We start from the raw sequence: 23,856 nt of genomic DNA on the forward strand, positions 1-23,856 counted from the left end.
ACAATGAGGACTGTCTTACTGGAGCTGGACCACAGAACCATGTCTGGCCGCAGGTTGATCGCTGCGATTTCCACAGGGAAAGTAAGTCTGTGGTTTAAATCAACTTGCATTTCCCAATCCCTGGCTATACTCAGCAGACCTGAATCTGGGGATAAGGGCTTGGCCCGCGTTTTCTGCCCCTCCCGAATGAAGGGTTGCCTTTTTAGCGAGTTAGCCTGGGCGACAAAACACAAATCAACCAGAAAGATCCCAGGAACATTAAGAGTGGCCAAATCAACAATTTGGTACATTCTGAGAAAAAAACAACACACTTGTGAGCTCAGCAACAAAAAATCCTGGATGTCCATCAGTGCTGGGTAAGTTACTCTGACAAAGTAATGAATTACTAGTTACTAATTACATATTCAATAGGGTAATTAGATTACTGTACAAAGTACTCTCTCCAAAAAGTATTTAGTTACTTATTACTAATTACTTTCTATATCCTACCTCAACCTTGATTAGTTGTGATTAGAAGTGATTCAAGGATAGACATGAAACGGCTCTTTTAATTCATTCAAATAAATAATATTAAACTAAACTTCATAAAGTATTCTTATTAACTGACCAAACTATTACAAATGTGCGAAGGATACATTAAAGCATTATGTTTCAATCATAGGCGGAGTTTGGGGGGGGCGCAGACGAGAGCCAATTGATTTTGCCAGAGCTATGATTAAAACATATTTTTTCACATTTTCTCAATTTTTTATACTATCTTATTATTTTAGTGTAAGTAAGTTAAGCCTAAATTATTTTAAAATTAATGCTTTTAAAATTAATGTTTTCTCCTCTGGCGCGAAACTCAAAGTATCGCGTGAGTAGACTCTCCTCTCGTTCTGTTCCCGCTTAAGTCTAAACGTCAGGACCCTCTCCTCTCGTTCTGTTCCCGCTTAAGTCTAAACGCAAAAGAGATATGCAAAATGGATATTCGACGTTTTTTTTTACAAACCTACAGCTAAAGGAGTGGAGGTACCTAACTCTGAAACGTCTGATTTTTGTTCTACTGCCGCTAATACTGACACAGCAATCGAGGCCGCATCAGAGAACACATCTGGCCGTGGAACCTGCAGCACCAGCAGTACCGCTGCCGCGTCAACGGACACACCCGCTCAACCCTCAGCCGGATCCTATTGCACATAGAGAACGATTTGACTGCAAATTTACCTGAAGAGAAGATCGTGGACATCTACGCAAATCGGAAAAAGAGGTGGATTCTCCTACATTAGGTAAGATATAGCCTACGTTTGTATTTCTCCTTTGTTTAGCCTTGTTACTGGTAAATGTATTTTAAATGTATAAATTATATAGGTAATAACTATAATATAAATAATTGAAATGTAGAAAATATGGTATGGTATTTAAAAAAATCTGAGCTCCGCCTATGGTTTTAACGTTAGACTTTTGATGTCATTTCCACTATGCACCACACGTAGAATCAACTCCAGACCTCTAACATGCTTAACTTATGAAGAAATTATTTATAACGAAAAGCCCATACCTGAATAAAATAAGTGTATATTTGTGTTTGTGCGTGCGTCTGTGTATAAGTATATATGTACCCCTATCATCTATGTAATATCAGTAAACGTTCGTGAAAAAAACGACTCGATGTTTTTATCTGTGACGAACGAGAAAGCGACGGGATGACGTCAGAGCCGTGGAATTTTCTGAGCGCGTCGAGCGTCAGGCGGTTCAAAGAGTTGCAAAGATGGCGGACAACAAAGGCCATGATTGTACAGAGAGCTCCGCTAACATGGAGGTAGGGGCTTCGGGAGGAGAAGATAACGGTGACGGCGGCACGAAGGACCAGGACACCGTCATTTTAATCGACGCGGACACGAAGGACGGAGGAGACGGTGTTAAATCACCAGAGACGGCTTCCCAAGCGCCGACGACATCCAGCGACGGCGGCGGAGCTTCGGACGGGACCCAGAATGTTGAGAGCAGCGAGCCGCCGCCGCGGTCGTCCTCCTCGGACAATACCGGCGCCTCACCCGCTCTCAACAGCGAGATGTCGCCTCCTCCTCCACCACCAGCATCGTCATCATCATCCTCCACGTCCTCGACCCCTGCCGCCCCGTTAAACCTCCTGGATACGTGCGTTGTATGTAAACAGAGTCTCCAGAACCGCGACTGTGAACCCAAACTGCTTCCATGTCTGCACTCCTTCTGCTTAAAATGCATCCCGCAGCCGGAGCGCAAGATCACGGTGCCGGTTCAGGGGCCTCACGGGCAGGACACTCATATTGGTAAGTGTAAATAAGGAACTGAAATGCTTCTCTTTAGTTAACGTTAGCCATTGATTCCGTTATGGTCGAGACTAGTGCATGTGCAGAGCATGCAACCCAAGTTAGCAACGCAAAGTCAGGGGTTCGAGCCGCTGGCAACTCATGCAGATGAAATGCGCAACTTGAATGCACTGTCAGTCATTTTTTGGATAAAAGCGTCTGCCAGAGGCGGTCATGTAAACGTGCAGTTACAAAAATGTGAGGTTGTTATTCTCCATGCAGTGATGCTTATGTGTAGTGTTTTAGGTAGTTGTTACAGCTGTATGACTCATGAAAGCATCTGGAGTCGAGCAAACACCAGCAGCCGGTTCTCTCTGTATATAGATGAATTCACTCAGACCAGCTTATGTGATAGGTGTCACTCGAATTGATTTTTAAGGGCTCTTGCTTATTAAACAAACACACCAGCCCTACCAGATGCTTTCTAGTAAGTGCACACACTTCAACAGTGATCCTGTGATCCATCTTTTCATCAGACAGGTGGTCCTGCCGTTTTGGCACAATCTAAGTGACATAGAAGTCACCAGTTATCTAATCACCTTAGGAATAACAGTCTAGGGGTCGTGATCTGTGACGTCTGCGTTTTTCTGGATGTACACAATGGCTTTGACAGTGCTTTCTGTGTTGTGCTTCTTATCCCAAAATGCTGTTAGGTAAGATTAGAGACAGTGCTTTCTCCAGGACACTGTGGCGATCGCTTTGTATTTATGATGCATGGCGGGGTCCAAACACGGGCCTGCTGGAGTGTTGTCACGCAACACGGTCACCGTCTGTTTTTTGTCATTGTTGGTGCAGCGGAAGTGAAATGAGATGTTTCCATTTTGGTGGATTGAACTGCTTTGTCAGTCATAGCATTAAATTGCGATTACTGAAAAGTGAGCATTATTCATTGTACTTAAATAACAGGAATAATTCAGTGTTTGATGTCTTCAAAGCTCAGTTACTTTTAATGCTAATACTTAAAGGGATACTTCACCCAAAAATGAAAATTCTGTCATCATTAGTTCCATGTATTGGAACTACTCGAAGGTGAGTAAATGATGACAGAATATTCATTTTTGGGTGAAGTATCCCTTTAAAAGACCATAAGACGCAAGCACTAAATAATAAAGTTTCTTTACTGTTTCAAAATCTCTTTTTCTCTACGAACCTAATGTCATCAAATCAATATTCCGGTGTTGGACCTGCAGAATATTTGCTGTCAAAGTGAAAAGTTCATCTCACAGACCTGGAGAATTATGCTGCCGTCACGTGCTCTCGGAAATTGAATAATTCCCACTTCAACCCGAAAGTAATGTGTGGATTTAGTAACATTACAACACCGTTCCATAAATTATTCAGAGAGCATGTGAAGGCAGCATTAGTCCCAGCCTCAGTGTATTGAGATCCTGTGAGTTCTTGCTTTGTAAGGTTTTGCTGAAATACTTTATACCTTAAAATCTCTTTTTTGTTGTTGTTGTTAATGTTAATATACAAAAACAAGTTAGTCATTAAATGATGTTTTACTGTTCCTTATATGAGTTAAGCACTGATAAATGGCTGAATTTTTTCTCTAACTCATGCAAGCAGCGCAGGCATCACAAGATCCATTCCCAATAAAACGCATCTTGTAAAACATATACAATGCAGCATTGTTGCTCTGGATAAACACATCTGCTGAATGCAGAAATGCAAATGTTTTACAAGCACATTCTTTTCCCACATTATATTGAGAGCATAAAAGGTTTTGCTTATGAATTTATAATTATTTTGTGCATGCTGTAGGAAATTGATGAAAAAGTGATATGCAATATGAAAATGCCTTAAAGGTGCTGTGTGTAATTTTTTTAGCTATTTCTATTTACATACACTAGGGCTGAGCGGAATGACGGAATATAATATTACCGCGGAATAAAATGTCAACCGTAAGAAATTTTTCTATTCCGTGGAATGTAAATAATTAGGTGTGGTTAAGTCGGCGCTTGCAAGTTGGGCGTAGTCAAGTTGAATTAATTCACCCATAACAAATTAACAAATCAAACATTCTTTTGACCTTCTTTCAGTTTCGTGATCCGCTCCAGTCCGGCGCTTTCTCTCTCACCCGCAGTGCTCGTGCAGGGGTGCAGTGATCTGCACTTGCATATAAAAAACTCATTCTCACGTATTTCAGAAGTCAGGTCGCTTTGTAAAGCTGTTAATAGTTTTAATAAAGTTTAACTTTAGGCGAGCCAAAGCGAAACTTGCGTTGCAATGCGCGATGATGCTCGCCACATGAGTGCTTTTAACATGATGCGACAGGTGTGGAGTCACCAGAGACTCGCAGTGCAAAGACGAGTGCGAGAATAAACAAACCTAAAGACAGAGAGTTGCAACAAACTAAAAGTGAGAGAGTGAAGAGCGATGAAGACCTACACTACAGACCCTATGAACACCAGTTTATAGCAGTTTTAAAGTCAAACTTGTCTCTCCGTGCATGCGTCTCTCTGTGCAGCACAAGTTGCGCAGTTTTAAAGTCAAACTTGTCTCTCCGTGCAGCACGAGGTGCGCAGTTTTAAAGTCAAAAGTGTTTTGTATGCATCTTTTAAAGCCGCGCAGTTTTAATGTTTAAAGGGGAGTTTTAAATTACTAAATTAAAGATTGTATTTGTAAAACCCAACTTGTGGCGTTTGCACTTTGCAAAGTATGTAATAGGTGAAATACCCTGATTTGGGGGTTTATTTATATCAGAGGTGGGAAGTAAGGAAGTACACTTTTTGTACTATACTTACATATTATTTTTTCTGGATACTTTACTGTACTTCACTACATTTGAATGACAAATATCTCACTTTAAATGATACAAAAATATATTTCTTTGGCCAACCGCCCCATCCCTCCCACGTTTGGGAGAGACTATTGTTGGCTGCTTATAATATGACACACCTGAATCAACCCAGGCTTGGTGTGTTAATTAGGGAGACATCCACAACATTTTGGGAGAAGGCAAATGAGTTCAGTTGTGTGTATACTTTTCCCATCTCTGGTTTAGTCATTATAAGCAAAAGATCAAATTAAACTTTTTATCCGATTAATCGAAAAAAAGAAAGAAAAAAAATCGCACAACTAATCGATTATCAAAATAATCGTTAGTTGCAGCCCTAGACATCTTAGAGCTGTGTTAGCCACCGTAGTGCTTCATATTTCTCCTTAAAAGACGAAAGGTTATTACTACCTCTATTAGTAAATTGCCGTGTTTTACTGTTGCAGTGCACAAAATTACACAATATGATGAAATTAAGTGGTAAACACGGTGGAAACAGGACAATAAGTTAAACAAAGTTAACAGAGGTGGTAACTTCCAAGGATAGAAAAAAATTAAATGTACTATCAAATGTATTTTTTTCACCTGCAAGATTGAATCACAAAACACTTGTTTGTCACTTGTTTTGTTAACTTGTTAAATGTCTGGTGTTTTTAAGGACCTGTTACAAATCATTGAAATGAATGTTTGACGTGTAAGACAGTGGTTCATAACAGTCATCTTAAATAATAACAGTCATTTTGACTGCTTTACAGGACTGCGTGTGACGTGTTATGGAGCACATGTGTCACGTTATAGAGCGCATGTGTCACATACGATGCATCACTGCCTCCAGTTAATATCAGTCGAGAGTAACTCAGCTGTAACATGCAGTGGGTTTTAGTGCAGTGTGATTCTCCAGCTGCGCCTGGCAGCCAGTTGTCATCATGGTTTGCACCTGGGGCTTGGAGGAAAACCAGCTGGAAGCAGTATGATTCGGTGCAAACGGGCTGAACTGGAGTGTTATGTGGGGGAGGGGCGGGGATTGATGGGCTGTCAGGAATTTGAAGTGGGGGAGGGGCCTATCCAATCACAGTATTTGATTTAAAGGGGTGATATGAAGGGGCTAAAATGAATATTATCGTTTGTTTTAGATGTAATGCAATGTGTATACTAGGGCTGTCACGATTATTAAATAATCGTCTCATCGTGATTGTTTGGCCGTGTCGCGATGGTTTCATATTATCGCAATTATTGCACATCTCTATAGAAGACACTAGGGGGAGCTGTAGTGCATCTGCATATTACATATTTGAGTGTATTTATTGTAACTAAAGCATTGTAATACTTGTAAAATTTACCACCACAACACAATAAAAACTAAAGCATATATTATAAAAATAACCTGCAGTACAATTTAATATTATTTAAGATAATCTCAGTGTGAAAACCAGTCTACCAAAACTTCATTAACATAGAAGTAAAATTTTATTGTAATCTTGTAAGTGAGAAAAAAACAGACTAGAAGCATTTCTATGACTGATAGCATTTCTATGACTGATAGCATATCAATGGTGGCTTCACTCCTGATCAATTTACTTAATTTACAAGTATTTGGCGGTTGTATTATTGACAGGTAAAAGCCTAAACCTTAAATATATGATAAACCAATATTTTCCGATGTATTTCCAAGAAAATACATTTTTTTTAATATTCAGAACAATATGGTGAACAATAAACAATAAATAAAGTCTCACGAGCACTGCGGGTGAGAGAGAAATAAATTAACAATAAAGCTGAATCAAAAATGTATGAGAATTAAATGTCAAAGCTCTAAAACAGACAATTAATCGTCACAATCACAATGATTTACTAGACAATTAACCGTCAGCCAAATTTCATAATCGTGACAGCCCTAGTGTATACTAGGGATGCCACAATACTCAATATAATATTGAAAGGTTCGGTACGACCTCCACGGTTCAATACGTGTAAGTGAATTGCGGTTTTGCGTTTAAATTTTTCTGTGCGCTTAATTAAACCGTGAACTGGCTCTGTCCATGTTTGTCTGTATGGTGGGATAGATAAACGCATCCCCACGAGTAATATCTAATAGTGAGTGGTGGTCGAGCGGTGAAGCGAGACTGCCCGCAACACGAGAAGCAATGTGCTGTTGTCGAGAGTGTAATGCTGACGAACAGATGCGGGCTGGCTTTATTGTATGCCCGTTGTACTAAAGTGATAATGTCCAATTTTGGCACATCAAGAATGTATTTTTACACTGCATACGAAAGCAGCACGTTCGCGTTGCTCTCAGCACATGCAGAAAGAGCATCTACAGCACCATGCCAAAGTCCGTTTAACGAAAGTCATGCCACTCGGCGGCCTTTCGGACAGCTATTTAAATCATAGCAAGAGCGCCTCCAAGCAGCTATTTAGAAGTGCATTTCTTCCAATTTATTGCAATGGCAGTGGCGCACCTTGTTAATATATTATCTTTGGCCTTTCCCATTGAGCGCACGTTTACTTCCATTACTGCAATCGCAAGTTTTGCATTACGTCATTTTAAATACTCTGATGCGCAAAACCTCTTCAAGAAGCTTATTTTACTGGCATGTTGATGAACCGTAAACCAAAAACTGCTGTGAGCTGCCTGTGTAAATCTTTACATTTATTCAATACACCCGGAATTTGTACAAGTTGATTTTTGCTTAAATATAATAAAATAAATCAAGTACAATAAAGAGAATTTCAGTAAAATAGTTTTTTTCTTAAGTTTTTACTGATCCTGTCACATAAGCATAAAACAATGTAAAAACACTTTAATGTGCCGAAGCCATCAGAACCGAACCGAAAACCGTGGGTGAAAAACAGAGGTTCGTATTGAACTGTGGGTGAGCTGTATTGTTGCATCCCTAGTGTATACACGATTTAAGGTTCAAAAACGCTGTATTTTCCACATACCGTGCATGTTTGTATCTCCTCATCGCGCAGATTTTTTACAAAGCTCATCGCTCTGAAAAGCGAGGTGTGCTATGATTGGTCAGTTAACCAGTGCATAGTGATTGGTCTAATACTGCAAGCATTTGACGGAAATGTAACGCCTCTTACCATATTTAGAAGCAATTGTACTGACAGGTACGCCCAGCTTACTTGTGTATACATTTTGGCAGTTTTAGTCAAATTATACCACAAACTGACATCGATTTTTTCGGGGTGTGGTTACACGAGGCATTTCAGGCAGGTCTGGGTGAGCATTCGCTTTTAGATAGAATGCATCTTTTGTTCCGACACTTTATTTTTGCAATTTTACGTGTCTAATACATGCATGGGCAACTTCTAACACACCAAAGACATAAAAACACGTATTCGCACCATGTGACCACTTTAAAAACAGAAATAAGATTAGATTAAATTAAATCCGGTTTACGACCGATTCATTTTTATGGCGAAATATTTGTGATGCACTCAAAGTACGGACTGTTGTTGCAGTCGTTTGCAATAATGTCATGTTAAACCTCATGAATTATTAATTGACCAAAGTCCCTTTTCAGTTTTTAAAGGCATAACAATTCATTCTTAGTTTCTGTATTTCAGGTCACCTTTGACCCACAATTATAACGTTCAGTAGGATGATTTTTCCTGTGGAATTGGCCAGGTTTCAAACTCTTGTCGTTTGTTGTTTTTATTCTCTGGTTGTTTATTTTCATTTATTAGCTGTAGGGATGTAACGATTCACTCAGCTCACGATGCGATGCGATTCACGATTCTGATCTCACGATGCGATTTATTCACGATTTACTCACGATTTATTTTTAAAAAATGAGTTGAAACAAATTAGAAATGAACAACTTCCCTTGCATTATTTCTTAAATGCTTCACGTTTCTTTGTATGATAAAATAATGTTTTATTTCAAATATCAAAACTAAACTGCAATTTTATAACAAATTAATAATAGAAAAAGTCTCTTTAATATAAACAAACTAATACTGTCTGTGCTTTTCTTGGATTTTTTTGCATTTAAGAAATATCAGCATCCACGTTCAGGTTTGCAGTGAAAATAGCGGCCCCTGCTGTTCAAAAAATGTATTGCGATTCAGTTCAAGCCTCAACCGATTTGAATCGTCACTCATTATAACCGATTTTCAACCGGCTCACGGTGAATCGTTACATCCCTAATTAGCTGTCATTCTTAAGGTAATACTGTGGTCACACTAGACTTTCAGAAGTTGTTGTGCAGAGCCTTGCATGTAAGCAGAAAAGCTGTTAATAAAAAACTGTTGGATTTTTCACTGTTGTTATTTTAAAGCTGTATCGTGCTGATAAAATTGGACTATTATAATGTTTCCTCCAACTGAAAAGGTCACACCGTGGTGTGGTCACATGTCGTCACGTGATACGAATTTGCAGGCCAGAGTTCACCAAACTTGACCTTTGGCACACTGTGAAATTGCACAAATTTTGCAGGATCTTGTGTTTCCGGTCTGCGGCAAGATCGAAAAAGCATGTGTGACCACATCAGGGTATGAAATTATTTATAAAAACATAGTGTTTATTACTACTGGCAAAATCCCAAACTTATGAATGTGACGTTTGCGGTAAAAACTGAAATTATTAACTGAAATAAAAAAAAACTGAATTACCAATGTATTGAATCATGTGTTTGCATTTTCCAGTGAACGTCATGCGATGTACAGTGTGCCATCAGGAGTACAAACAGACCGACATGGTTGATAATTACTTTGTCAAGGATACTTCAGAAGCCACAAGCACTTCAACAGAGAACTCAACACAGGTAAGCATTAGCTTCATCTACAAATCATAAGTCATGGGTTTGATTCCCACATACTGAATAAATGTATAGAGTAATTTCATCATAAGTCACTTTGGATGAAAGCAGTCTGACTAATGCATAAATGTAAATTTGACATTGGGTGTGATGAGTCATTCTTTTCTCAAGGAATCAATTAAAATTCTAACTGCATTGATCTTGAAAATCTAATTTAGAAAAGTGTCTTAGAAAAAATTACTGAATACAATTAAATTGAATCGTTATGAAAAATGCTTTTAAATCAAATCCAGGGAAACAAATTAATTCTAAGCTTCACACTCCTAAATTTATACCTTGATTTTATCAGCTGGCTTGCATTCACTGTGTTGTTTTGGTATTGGGCCAATAAATCAATTCTGGGAACACAATTTTAAAGAGACGTCACCCTAAATTTTCTCTGTGACAGGTCTGCACCAGTTGCGAGGATGACGCCAGCGCTGTCGGATTCTGCGTGGAATGCGGCGAGTGGCTTTGTAAGACCTGCATCGAAGCGCATCAACGGGTCAAGTTCACCAAGGACCATAAAATACGTAAAAAAGAGGAAGTGTCTTCTGGTACGTGCTATAAAAGCCGTTTGGTTTACAACTAACTAATTTTCATTTGAATTGCTCACATTTGCAAGGCGGTTAAGATACGGTCGATTTTGTTATAGTAAATGATAAACTCTTTGGTCTGGCAGGCCTGCTGTAGTCTGTGACGGTATGGAGTATCTGTTTTACACATTTTGGCAGGCTGAGTCGTAGTGCAGTTGCTATGGCAACAGGCAGAGTTTGCTCGGCTGTTTTCATTAATGCTAACGCACTCATTGCATTAGAGTTTGGAAGAGGCTGCGTGAAAACATATGGCAGTCATACGCTGAGAGAATCGAAAGGGGGGAGGAACGAGAAGGAAAAGATGAGTTTCACATGGTGGTTGTGTGTTTTGTGTAGAGTCGGTCGGGACGTCAGGTCAACGGCCCGTCTTCTGTCCGGTGCACAAACAAGAGGCTCTTAAACTCTTCTGCGAGACGTGTGACACTTTGACCTGCAGAGACTGTCAGCTGCTGGAGCATAAAGAGCACAGGTGAGCCAAAACTCATGTGGTCATGTCTGTAAGAGCTGTGTCGTGCAAAACAAGCGAAACAAAGGAGAATATTAAAAGAATAGTTTAGTCAAAAATTAATTTATGTTTATTTAGTTTGAACAGTTGTGTGATGATTTTTAAAATTCTCCATTTTGATGTGCAGGTACCAGTTTCTAGAGGAAGCCTTCGAGAACCAAAAAGGCATCATTGAAACGTTCATGTCCAAGTTGCTGGAAAAGCGAAACTTTGTGGAATTCTCTATGTCTGAGTTGCAGAGCAGGTATGGTCACTCTTGCATCTTTACCATCAGCTTTCTTAACGCTAAATAGAGCGTAGTAGTAAAATACTTTTTCAAGTCTTCTAAATCTTTGCAGCTATAATCTGTAATTTTGGACTCTTTATCGCCCTCTCTGTTGAAAACATAAAATTGCATGTCACTTTACGTTGGGGATCTGCCGTTAGTCGGTGTTATGTGTGTTAAACAGCAGTCGGCTATTCATCGATTACATTACTTGTAATTTTATAGAAATAAAATGAAGTATCCCTTTAAATGTCTGCATGTAAACATCATACAGGCATGTTGGAGCAAAACTTGCATTGGTTTTTCACAACTTACTGAGCATTTGTAAATGTCTGCGTTCTCTGTTTGTCCCACAGAATCAAAGAAGTTGCCGAGACGCACAAGAAGGTTGAACATGAAATAAAGATAGCAGTATTTACTCTCATCAATGAAATCAACAAGAAGGGCAAGTCTCTGCTGCAGCAGTTAGAGGTACGTATGCATACATTAAAAAAAACAAAACATCAAACTTCATTGACATAATAGTGCACAGTTTGCTGGTCATTACTGCAAAATAAACCGCAAAGCAGTTTGTGAATATTTGAGTTGAATTTATAGTATTGTTTAAGAAGATAAATGTTTTGTAGGAAGTCATTGGGTCACTCAAACTGTATTCAGAGGCAATCTTAGACGGATGTGACCGCATACCACTAATCCGTTATGATGTATCTTATCACCTGTCGGGTTGACTGCGCCTCCGTCTCGTCTGCCCTTGATATTTATACCAGGTGTAAACATTTGTTTCGCCAATTTGTCCTGGCTGACGATGGAGACGGATGTTAAAACCCGGTGTAGACAGGGTCATCTTAGCCCACAAGTCGTGTGAACTTTATCGCGCTCATCATAGATCTTGTCAATGGCTGTGGGGGAAGTGTTACTGATTGTGTGAACTGAAGCAAAATCGTCGGGTAAAGATTAAAGGCATTCATTTACAAATAAATGGAGAGAGACAGAAAGGTGAATCTCACACTGACTTCAAAGTCAGTGATGTCAAGATTTTGACTGTGAGGTTTGAGAAGTCAAACTTGAAAATGAAAAAGCCGTCTCTGAATGGGGAAAGCAACAGACAACACACCAGTTCTCACACCAGTTACGACCCCAATTTAACCTTGGTTCACACCTTTGAGCTTGAGTCACATCAGTGATAAATCGACCCCTGCCTGTGATGTCACAGTCTGTGGTGATGCCTAAAGTAAACTTTGGTTCACTCGCCTTATATATGCATATCTAAACAGTTTGACCGCGTGCAACACAAGAGGTCTTGTGCTCATGTGACACTTTACTGATTTTGTTTTGCTAAGATTTTGACTTTGATAACGTGTGTGTCATCATTATGAAAAACCTCATTTGCTTATGTTCTTCTTCTTTATTCTCCGTATGAAGAGTGTGACCAAAGAGAGAAGCATAAAGCTGCTCAGCCAGCAGCGGGACATCAGTATTCTGGCCCAGCAGATCATCCACGTGCTCAACTTCACCAACTGGGCCATCAGCAATGGAAGCAGCACAGCCCTGCTCTACAGCAAGAGACTGGTCAGCCTCAACACAAAATCTTCTATCTTGTTAATATTTTATAGCTGTAGCGCCAATCAGATGGGTCCTGGGAAGCAAAAATGCATTTTATTTCTTCGTAGAGGAATTACAATATTAACCGTCCATGACCTCTGAGGTTAAAGCAATGGTATGTGCTTCTGTACAAGCCACATGTCAGTGTGATTTCATACCCATTACTCTGATAAGACATTTCTCGTTCCCTCATGGGAAAAATTGCTGTTACCATGGAAACAGAAACTGCTGCAGATGAGCTCTGCATAACCCATGCAGTCCCATGAGGCACTGATTCCACTTCTAAACTGCTTGTATGCTTCCAAATCCTTGGATGTCCAAATTTGCTGTTTTTCAGGAAATACTCGGTGACCATTTGTAATCGTCATTTTTATCCAATTCTGTATTTACAATGCTTTTATAAAAGAATAGATGAAGAATTTAAAGACTTTATTTAAAGGGGCTTGTTGCTAAGTGTTGTGATTTATTTTTTGAGCTGGTTGGATTGTTTCAAGGCTTTTTTTAAGAAAAACTTGTGGAAAAATGGGCATCCTATAACAGTTACATCCTATAAATGTCGCATCCTATAACTGTTCTGTTTCAGAAATCAGTTGCTTAAAAACATCACTTGTGGTCTTATAATTTAGTGAACTCTTTTGTTCGTATCTTTACTTTTTTTTTTGTCACTGCTGTAGATAACGTACCAGCTGCGCTTCATCATGAAGGCCCGTGTGGATGCAGTACCTCAGACCAATGGAGCGGTCCGCTTCTTCTGCGACCCCACCTTCTGGGCCAAGAATGTGGTTAACCTCGGTATTGACTTAACTATCAGCTGAAACTATTTTTCAGTACCCTACCCTTAGAAGGACGTTTACACCAAGACCAAATTTTTGTCTTGGAAGAAACATTATCAAGAAGCATGATCATGTTTCAGTAGTTTTATCATGTTTCCTTCCTCTCAGTTTCATCTTGACGTAAACAGGCTTTCTTTTTTTTTATGAGTCACGCTAAAACGCCCTCATCTTTTTCTCTTAGGCAATCTGGTTATTGAAAAAGTGCCGCATAACGCTCCTCCACCCAACATGATGGTCGGTCAACAGATCTCGCCCAGTCACAGCCATCCCGGAAAGCACTCGGGTCAGATCAACCTCGCCCAGCTGCGACTGCAACACATGCAGCAAACTGCAATGGCTCAGAAACAACAACTTCAGCAGCAACAACATCAGCAGCAACAACATCAGCATCAGCAGCAACATCAGCATCAGCAGCAACATCAGCAGCAACATCAACAGCTGCAGCAGCAACAGCAACAGCAGCAGCAACAACATCAGCAACAGATACAGCAGCAGATGCGCATCGCCTCGCAGATGTCCCAGCATCCCAGACAGGGAGGACCACCGCAGATGATACAGCAGCCGGTAGGTCAAAGATCAGTACGGCCCTGCTAAACGCTTTATTTCGGACAGGTTTAAATTTGAAAATGCATCTGGACTGGTTTGTTGGTCGGGCCGTTGACGTGACGTGTGTTTAAGAACCAGGCTGGCTGATGTTGTCCTTCCTCTCTCCTCTCTCTCTCTCTCTCTCTCTCTCTCTCTCTCTCTCTCTCTCTCTCTCTCTCTCTCTCTCTCAGCCCCCGAGGCTCATCAGTATGCAGGCCATTCAGAGGGGCGGAGTTAATGGCACTGCCCACATGTATCCACCTCATCACCTACGCTTGGTGTCAGGACAGAACCGCATGCCTTCAGGGCAGCCCAGACTCAACGGCCAGCCGTATCCCATGATGCAACTCCAGAGACAGGTCAGCACAAAAAAGCCTGCTGGTCACATGACAACATCCACCAAATTGTTTCTCTCTTTCATTGTTGCTGAAATGTGCTGAAGATGAATTATAAGCAGTGATAGAAATGGTCTTGGATTTTGTTGGTAGATTTGGTCAAGTTTTAAATGATAAAAATAGATTATAACTAGAATGGAAAATATCTAAGGTGACATATTTTAAATATAGTTTTGTAGGTCACATGATAGCTCAACAGCCAGTCAGAGAAAACCAGAGCAGAGAATATGTCACATTTAAAAAAAAGCAATGCCCTGCTGTACCTTTCACCACCTTTACCTTTGTCCATCGATACGATTATGCGGAAGTAGCGTTTGTTTTGTTTTTGATTTATTTTCGTGGAAATAAGATAAAGACACACTCTACTTTAAGTTGCTTATTTATTTAGTCATTTTTTCATCTAAACAAACAAGATTAACAAGGAATGAAACACCCTTTCCTGTTCTTTACCTCTTGTTTCCTCATAGCATTCAAACCCAGGGCACGCAGGGCCCTTCCCTGTGACATCACTGCACAATGTTAGCGCTGCCAACCCCACCAGTCCCACCAGTGCTAGTATGGCCAATGCCCACGTTCACCGAGGACCCACCAGCCCTGTCATAGCCCCCATAGAGCTCATACCATCAGTCACCAACCCTGAAAACCTGCCCTGCCTGCCAGACATTCCTCCCATCCAGGTAACTTAACTCGTGCTTAGATGCTGTGGTGAGGCTTAGTGGATAAAGATGTGGGCTGGAAACACAACGGTTATGAGTTCAAATTCCCCACAGGATATAATCACGAGGGCTAAATGTAATTGGATGTAAATGCAATAAAGTACCTAGATATAATTAAGTTTGGTTGTAGATGTAATATAGCATCCAGATGTAATTCAGTTTGGCCCTAAATGTAATAAATGCCCTAGAAATAATAACTTTTGGGTCTAAATTTAATCTAGGTCCTAAATGTAATAATGTTTAAGGCAGCTAAGGTAACTAAACAAAATGTATTTCAGCACTTAAATCTGCTATTATTATTTTTTAATAACAGATAAAATATGAAAGCAACATAACAAAGACAATCCAAGTGGGTAGTTAGTTACCCCAACCTCTTTTATTTTAATAACAGTAATATGAATTCCAAGCAAAAGTAGTGAAAGTGATTTAGAAGCAAGTTGTCTCCAAATGACCTCATTCCTTTTTTTATTCCCAGCTTGAAGACGCAGGTTCGAGTATGCTGGACAACCTCCTCAGTCGATATATATCTGCTAGTTCATATCCTCCTGCTGGCCCCATCAGCACTTTAAATCCATCACCAGGACCTTCGACACATTCTCCAGGATCATCGGGTATTTCAGCCTCTTCAACCTTTATTCTTGAAGAATAGCGATATAACAAGAATTAGTTTGAATTCATAATAGTTTTAATAGTTTCTATGTTTTGCTCAGTTTCTTTAGGTTTATCCAATTCTCACACTCCAGCTCGTCCATCCAGCACATCGAGCACGGGCAGTCGGGGCAGGTCAGAATCAAATGCATTTTTGCATCCTAGGGTTATATGGGCTTTTAAAAGAGTAAAGTCATTTTTAAGTCTTATTGATAATCTAAGGGTACATTTGGGTACGTCTATTCAAGGGGAGTTAAATGGGATGTATTCCGCTCGAAAACGGAATTAATTGCAGTAGTTTTTTACTTGGGGATTTAGGACAAACCTTAACCACAATGTTTGGGACATTTTTTGACCGGCTTGAACATGGAATAATATTTGACATTGTATTTTGATGCTGTGTCATCAAATATTGGTGAGACATTGCACGAAAGATTGTTATGGTGTGTGTGTGTGTGTGTGTGTGTGTGTGTTGTAGTTGTGGGTCAGCTGGCAGACCTGGCATGGGGAACACGGCCGTGGAGCAAGTAAAGGTCAAACAGGAACCAGGAGTGGAGGAAGAGAGTTGCCATTCTGGAACAAATGTCAAAACAGAACAAAGCAAAGATGGTGGACGGAGTGCTTGCATGGTATTTTACCACTTTGTTTTATGTAATTTTTGTTCTTTCCATAGGGTTTGCACTGTGATGGAGAAAATATTTTGTATTACTGGCACTTCTCGTGTATATTGCCTCATTTAGACGAAATTTTATCGAAACTGTAAGTCGTTTTGGGTAAAAATAAAGCCTGCCAAATGAATAAATGTAAATAAAAACAAGATGTTTTTTTAAATGATGATATTCAAAGCTGAAAGTCATAAAACTAAACAAAACAAAAACAATGTAGATATTTGTAGTATGCATACCTTATCCATAATATTTAATTTGCAAGATCTCTTAGACCAGTGGTTCTCAACAGGGGGGCCAGGGCCCACAAAGGGGGACCCAGCTGACTTCATGGGGGCTTAGAATGACTAATAATTTTAAGAAGTAAAATGAGCATTGAAATACTCAAAAAAAATACTAAAAACCAATGTTAATGTTAAACTCTAAAATACTTTAGAAATTATGAGTTTTTATGAGTGGGAGGGGGCCCTTTGAATATTTTTGAAAACAATGGGGGGGCCTTGGCGTCAAAAAGATTGAGAACCTCTGTCTTAGACTGATGAATAATTAGAAAAACCATGAAAACTCCATTTCATATTTTCTTGATATTAACATGCTAATTTTTGCATTCGCAGCAGCATTTCACATGATATATTGAACAGAAGAACATAGATCTCTCGTAATCCCATCTGAATCTCCAGTGTCTTTGAGGTTAAGAACATCTGTTGTGTATTTTAATGTTTCTCAATGTCTTCTGTTTATTCTTCTTCCTCAAACCAGATGAGCAGTCCAGAAGGTGGCGTGACTTCACCGCTCCCCGTTCTTGCGTCCGTATCCACTGGTTCAGTCCAAGATGTGTTAAGGACGCTGGGTGAGAATGTCAAATCCGAACCACAGAATGAACAGCTCTCATCGTGCACGAACCCCAGCTCCAACACGCCTTTGACCAATGGGAGAACACAGTCGAACGGTGGTCAGGTGAGGCCTTCGTCTTCCCAGCGGGGCAGCGCGACCACCGCTAGCGCTAACAGCCATACGGGTGTCAGTAAGGAAGACGACCCAAATGAGGACTGGTGTGCGGTGTGTCAGAACGGAGGAGAGCTACTGTGCTGCGATCGCTGTCCTAAAGTCTTCCATATCAACTGCCACATTCCGACTCTCAAATCTTCTCCCAGGTATATAACTGTAATGTCATTCAAAACCTGTGTATGACTCTTTCTTCTGTGGAACAGAAAAGAAGATTTTTTTTAAAGGAATCGGTGGTTTTGTGTCCATACATTGAATGTCAATGGGGGTCAATGTTGTTTGGTTACCAGTGTTCTTTAAAATATCTTCTTTTGTGTTGTGCAGAGCAAAGGTTTGGAATGACACGAGCATGAGCAAATTATAAAAGAATACATGTTTTTGGGTGAATTTTCCCTTTAACCATTATCTTTAATGCAAAACACAACCCATTGCATTTGTTAAAACATCTTAAATCCTCTATTTTTTCTGTGCTGTAGTGGAGACTGGATGTGCACGTTCTGTAGAAGTCTTAAAAACCCAGAGATCGAGTATAACTGTGACGACTGCCCGCCCAGTAAGAAAGACAAGAGTGAGACAGCGATGAGCCCAGAAGACCAACGGGTGAGTCAGACTGAGAAACACCACAGTTGCTGAGCTTCGTACCAAGATATTTAGTAAGATCACTTGAACAGGAAATTTGTGCCGCACTGGTTCGCTCGACCGAAAGCCTGTGCATTTTTCCCATTGACTTGGAAGATCGTAAAAAATAAGGTTTATGATATTTACACATTTTGTCTATCAAGATAATCTTTACAAATTAACATAATATTTGTTACGTTTGAAGCCTAAATACGAGCATGTCACATTTAGCAACTCGTTAGCAACCGCGTTTTTAAGACACAAAGCTGTAAAAAAATCACGAGTTTGTTTATATCTGGTGAGTTTTATGTCATAGATTGAAACGTGGAAATATTTAGAGGTTTTGTTAACCACAGACCTTATTTCAGGCAATTTGCCAACCCATTCACAAAACCCATAGAATTGGGCGATGGAAAAGGAAGAGCTAAAATGCTAACTAAATATGTCATGTCTGCGATACTCTATATAAAAACTATAGTACAGGAAATGAAGCAATAAATCTTTAATTTACAATAGCTGTTTCATGACATTTGAGTAACTAGACTTAACATATTTACAATGTCTGCAGCTTTTTAATCGATGCCGACAATATAAAAAGGCCAAATACTGTCCGTTCTCTAGGGCTTGCGACTGTTTCAGACACGACTGTATTTACAGTTAGTCACTTTTATATATAGGTGTACATCTCTGCTGTTTCTTCTTGTGTATTTTAGCACGTCACATTTTTAGCACGATTTCATTGCTCAGTAATCCTCCAGGGACGATCCGTTTTATTTTGTTGCTTATTAAATACATTTTCTTCATTAGTATTGTGATATACTTATGTTACAATGTATAACCACATGAAGAAGGATCGCGTGATTTCCGATCACATTTATTCATATGATCTGTTACATGACCTTTTTCCCAACAAGATTATTTTGTTTTTTGTTATGAGATGTGAAGATTTAATGTTTCTTCTCTCTTCTGCATCTGTTTTGTAGCGGTGTGAGCGTATGCTGTTGTTTGTGTTCTGTCATGAGCTCAGCGTGGAGTTTCAGGAGCCTGTTCCTTCAACGGTGAGTCTCCAGTGTGCCCACAGTTTCCTCATTTCTCATGAATGTGTAGTCATTTATGATGGAGCGCTCATAAAGGCCAAGGCTGTTTCTCTCGTGTTTAATCGGATCATCTCTTGTCTGTCATTTTTAATTGCTGAATGTTAATAGTATCCCATCAAATAAAGATTATAACCGCAACATCGCTCACATGTTCTACTGCGGGGAATGTATTCATACATTTTTAAATGCATATTGAGCCTGGGGGTTATTTCTCACGACTGCAATGTGATTGCTGTGTAATTACATCATTGAGCGAATGCAATAATGCATCGGGCCGATGCGTAGTAAAAGAATCATGAACATGAATCTCATTGAGATTTGTTTTACATATGCCCCTACTTGGCTCTCATGTCCTTTCTACACTTTCTGTTTTTTCTTTCCTTTTCGTTATTTTTTCGGTTGTACTCGCTTGTTCCGTTTCAAAAATATTCCGACCTTTAGTTGAGCAGGTCACATTTATATGAACAAATTCAACGTCTCGTAAACAACATTTAATGCTGAAGCCTCATTTTTCCTCCAGGTACCCAATTACTATAAAATAATAAAGCAACCAATGGACTTAACCCTGGTGAAGCTGAAACTACAGCAGAAGCATCCTCTGCATTACAAGAGCCCCAAAGAGTTTGTGTCCGACGTGCGTCTGGTTTTTAGCAATTGTGCCACATACAATGAGGTGAGTCTGGGGCATGTCTTTCACCTGGGTTGGGGGTGTGATGTTCTTTGCATGAGAAGTGTTTTCAAGAATATATACACCAAAGCAACACAGCAAGAATGTGAAAAGAATTGCACGTGTTCACACTTTTTCACCATAAGTCAATACTAACTACTGCAGCAATGGTTTCAGTGAGGCTGAAAGCATTGATCAGTGATTTGTTTTAGATGTTAAATTTGTGTTTAAGGACTAACGCACTGTGAGGTTTTGAACGGAATGAAATCGATCTGTATTTAAGCATTGCACACTCTATGAGTAGGACGGATTTTGTAAATGTCTTATTTTAAAAGGAATAATGCATGATGTGAATGTAAGTTTTGCTGTCGTTCACCAAATGCCTACATTCATTTTAGGTTTGAAAGTTGTACTTTTTTAGTGGATGCACATTATGTTAACATCCAAATATTAGCAGGAAATGTATAGAAATTGTTTTGTTCTTTTACCAACGCATTGGGTTGTGCATATGGGCCTTTTGTTGTTTCCCATTTTGTTCAACCTTCCCTCATATCCGCTTTAAACCACATTAGATGCTTCTTTGGGTTCACCATGTGCTAACGCAGACACTTTATTATCAATACCTGAGGACTTTACTGTTGATTTGAAGATTTGATCATTGTTATAGACCAATGAAGAGCATTTGGCATTTGTTTTAGATGGCTGCTGTCATCCCAAATAACATCCATCGTGTAAAAAACAAAACACTTTATTTTAATGGCACTGTGATGGTTTAGTGGCGAAATGTTTATTTCTGTCTGAAGATTAATAAAACTCTAAAATGTGATGGACATTTTATTGTCTTCAGAAGACTTGTAAATGCCTGTGATGGTATTCATGTCAAAGAAGCACTTTATTATTAGGGCCTTTTTAATATTGTTTTTGACCGTGGGCCAATACGTTTCGCATTATTGGAAAGGAAGGAAATCTTTTAGTAGTTTTCTTTTTTCCAATGATAGTGTCTGTTTGCTTATGCCCTATAACTAAAAGGCATGTATTATGAGCAAACACAACATTGTGCTCCTTGGACATTTTTATATACAGGTGAGGTTATCACCTCACTTCGTTGATGGTATAAAATCTTTCTTCCCCCATTTCTTTTGTATTTTTTTTTGTGCTTTCATTGGTCTTTTTAGATGTCTCGAATAATCCAGGTTTATGATGAGGACAAACAGAGTAATGTTCAGGTAAGATGTTTCATACACCACACAGATGGGCTGCGCTGCCGCCCAAAGTGCCCAGATGGAGTTTTAACCCTTTCTGTGATATCTTCTCCTTTCACCTCTTCATCCCTCCCTGTTCACCTGGACCTGCATTCCTCTCTCATCTTTCCTCACATTTCCACAATCTTTCCCCTTTCCTTCCGCTTTTAGGCCGACTCAGAAGTGGCAGAAGCCGGAAAAGCCATCAGTATGTATTTCGAAGAAAAGCTGCTAGAGATTTTTCCTGACGAAACGTTCCTGGTAGTCACAGAGGAGCCGCGAGCCAATGACGATAAGGAGGACGCGGAGGAGGACTCTGACGACGACGTCATACAACCGAAACGCAAACGCTTAAAAGTAGATGCTGAGAATTTGATGCATATAAAGTAATATGAAGAAAATTTGGAAACTGAGAGATTTGGCTTCTGAGAAGAAATCCATTTAGTCTTCCTCATGACCTGGTCTGTGAAGGATCAGATACTGCTGGATCTGACGGTTTTCAGATAATTACTTTATTCTCATCCATTGTAAATACTGTATGAATTCGGAAACTTGCATTGTGGGTGGTAAAGTTATCATCGACAAGATTTTTCTCATCCTGGGGGAAATCACTGGGTGTCAATAAAGACACTTGTACAGATTTAAATAGGTCTTGTTTTTGTCTGATTTAACATGCATTTTCTTTTAAACAAGCTGTTGTTATATTTGTAAATCTATTGTGAATGATACTTTATAAATGAGACACTCATCCTCTCCTTCCTGTTGTATGATGAAATTTATCATATATGACCCACGTGCGGCCTTTGCATGTGTTTTTAAGTTTTGTTCCCACTAATTTAAGTCACTTCATAAGTTTGATGATTGTTTTTAATAAAACATTCACCACTGCATTGTGGTGTCAGATATTAATCACAGACCCTTTACTCAAACATATATTAAATGGATATCTGTGCTACCTGCACAAACATGCTTTCAATAAGTGTTGTTTTTTCCTCAACCAAATGCAATGTAAATTAGAAACAAAATTTGAGTTGTCAAATGATGCAAAAGCAATGGAAATTTGAAAGACTGACATATTCATATGCATATTCATATGCCAATGTTGCATTTAACTGGTTGAAGTATTAAGTAAATTATTTGAAATAATGCTGTTACACTAATGTTAATGTAATCTTTGTTCAACATTAGATTATTTGTTCTTTATTCACGATTTAAATTAAGAATCAGAAATGTTAAGATTTTTAAAAAGCACATTTCATAAATGAAATCACGAACAAAAAGTCTAATTAAATGAAATTCGACTAGTTTTATAGATCAATCTGGTTTAATTAGTTCATTTTAGACTTCTAAGACTATACACCTTATAAAAACAGAGTTCTGTTTTTTTAAGATTGTTTACTGTACACCAGGGGTTTTCAACTACTTTTCTTTGAGGGCCAGATTCCAAAAGTATAAATAAGGATGCGGCCAGTTTTTTACCATATCCTCATTTCTTCTGTTAGTTTGTATTTCTGTTATTTATTGTGTTTTGTTCCTTTTATACTGTTTTTGTTGCTGTTACTTATAGACCATATATTAAAATTGCATCCAATATTTGTGCCTTTTCATGATATTAAATTAAAAGGGATATTGTCTTTTTGATTGCATTTTATGTTGCTTTAACCAAAAATTGCTACTAATTTACACCCATTGTGCATTGTTTTTTCAAGAAGATATTTATGAAGATATTTGGTTGAATTAATTAAAGTTACATCAATAAAAGTAAAAAAACGCAAATACATTCAACACAAAAGTAGTCCCTGCCCCTTGTGACGTTAAATTAGCGTTTTATAAAGCGAGTCAATTGATCTGTGCAAGAAATTGAACGCTATTATCACATCCTCGGGTGAATTCCGATCGCATTCATGTGCCCCACGCACTTGTAGGGCAGAGCCTTTGTATAATGCGAGTTCTGGGGGAGATGAACAGCTGTTTTTCGTAAATATAGCCATTATTCATAATGAATGCAGTAATAAAAACAACACCGTTTTCCCCTTATCTGAGACAACCGTTCGCGTTGTGTACCCTTCCTACAGTTAGCCTACTTTCAAGGGTACAAAACGCGTTTTAGAACGCAACATATCCGATTTGCATACAAACCGATTGCCTGTGGCCGTGCAATGCATTGCGGATTATAACGTTGTAAATAACATAAAGTTTCTTGGACTGACCGATCAAATCGCTTTATAAGACGTAAATCATTATGAGCCGCGGGAATTACTTTCGTATTGAATGTAGCAGCGTTTTGGACTTTTAAAGATGTGGCGTCTCAGGAGGACGTGCATTTTTTAAAGCACTTATTTGAAATGTTAAGGCGGGCCAGGTAAAGATGATTGACGGGCCGCCAGTTGACTAGCCCTGCTGTACACCTTGTCACATAGCATTTTTTAAATATCGTTCTGTTTTTATTATATGTCGGAAATGACAAGGAGGCAGCTTCCCGCAATAGAAAGTTACGGAGC

General features: G+C 39.2%; 1 protein-coding gene across 2 annotated transcripts; it reads left to right on the forward strand.

Moving 5' to 3' along the window:
* Positions 1-1,722: 1,722 nt before the first annotated feature.
* On the forward strand, positions 1,723-22,995 carry trim33 (tripartite motif containing 33). Of its 2 annotated transcripts, XM_057357249.1 has the most exons (20): positions 1,723-2,291; positions 9,766-9,884; positions 10,327-10,474; positions 10,850-10,982; positions 11,146-11,262; positions 11,640-11,754; positions 12,706-12,852; positions 13,560-13,677; positions 13,900-14,282; positions 14,495-14,662; positions 15,166-15,375; positions 15,890-16,025; positions 16,134-16,197; positions 16,541-16,691; positions 17,487-17,881; positions 18,209-18,332; positions 19,334-19,408; positions 19,968-20,120; positions 21,290-21,340; positions 21,527-22,995. In XM_057357249.1, exons 1-20 carry the CDS (start codon positions 1,751-1,753, stop codon positions 21,743-21,745), a joined length of 3,567 nt encoding a protein of 1,188 aa, XP_057213232.1. In that variant the 5' UTR covers positions 1,723-1,750; the 3' UTR covers positions 21,746-22,995. The 2 variants fall into 2 exon arrangements, with proteins under 2 accessions (XP_057213232.1, XP_057213233.1); XM_057357250.1 differs by lacking the exon at positions 21,290-21,340.
* Positions 22,996-23,856: the final 861 nt, after the last annotated feature.

The sequence above is a fragment of the Triplophysa rosa genome, linkage group LG17, assembly GCF_024868665.1.
Source record: "Triplophysa rosa linkage group LG17, Trosa_1v2, whole genome shotgun sequence".
NCBI classification, from domain to species: Eukaryota; Metazoa; Chordata; class Actinopteri; order Cypriniformes; family Nemacheilidae; genus Triplophysa; species Triplophysa rosa.

What these genes read in the sequence shown, in the direction of transcription:
- trim33 (XM_057357249.1), top strand. Translation starts at nt 1,751, where the DNA reads ATGGCGGACAACAAAGGCCATGATTGTACAGAGAGCTCCGCTAACATG. An exon ending in TGATGCAACTCCAGAGACAG is followed by an intron (nt 14,663 to 15,165) that starts GTCAGCACAAAA and finishes GTTTCCTCATAG; the next exon opens with CATTCAAACCCAGGGCACGC. An exon ending in ATTGTGCCACATACAATGAG is followed by an intron (nt 20,121 to 21,289) that starts GTGAGTCTGGGG and finishes TGGTCTTTTTAG; the next exon opens with ATGTCTCGAATAATCCAGGT.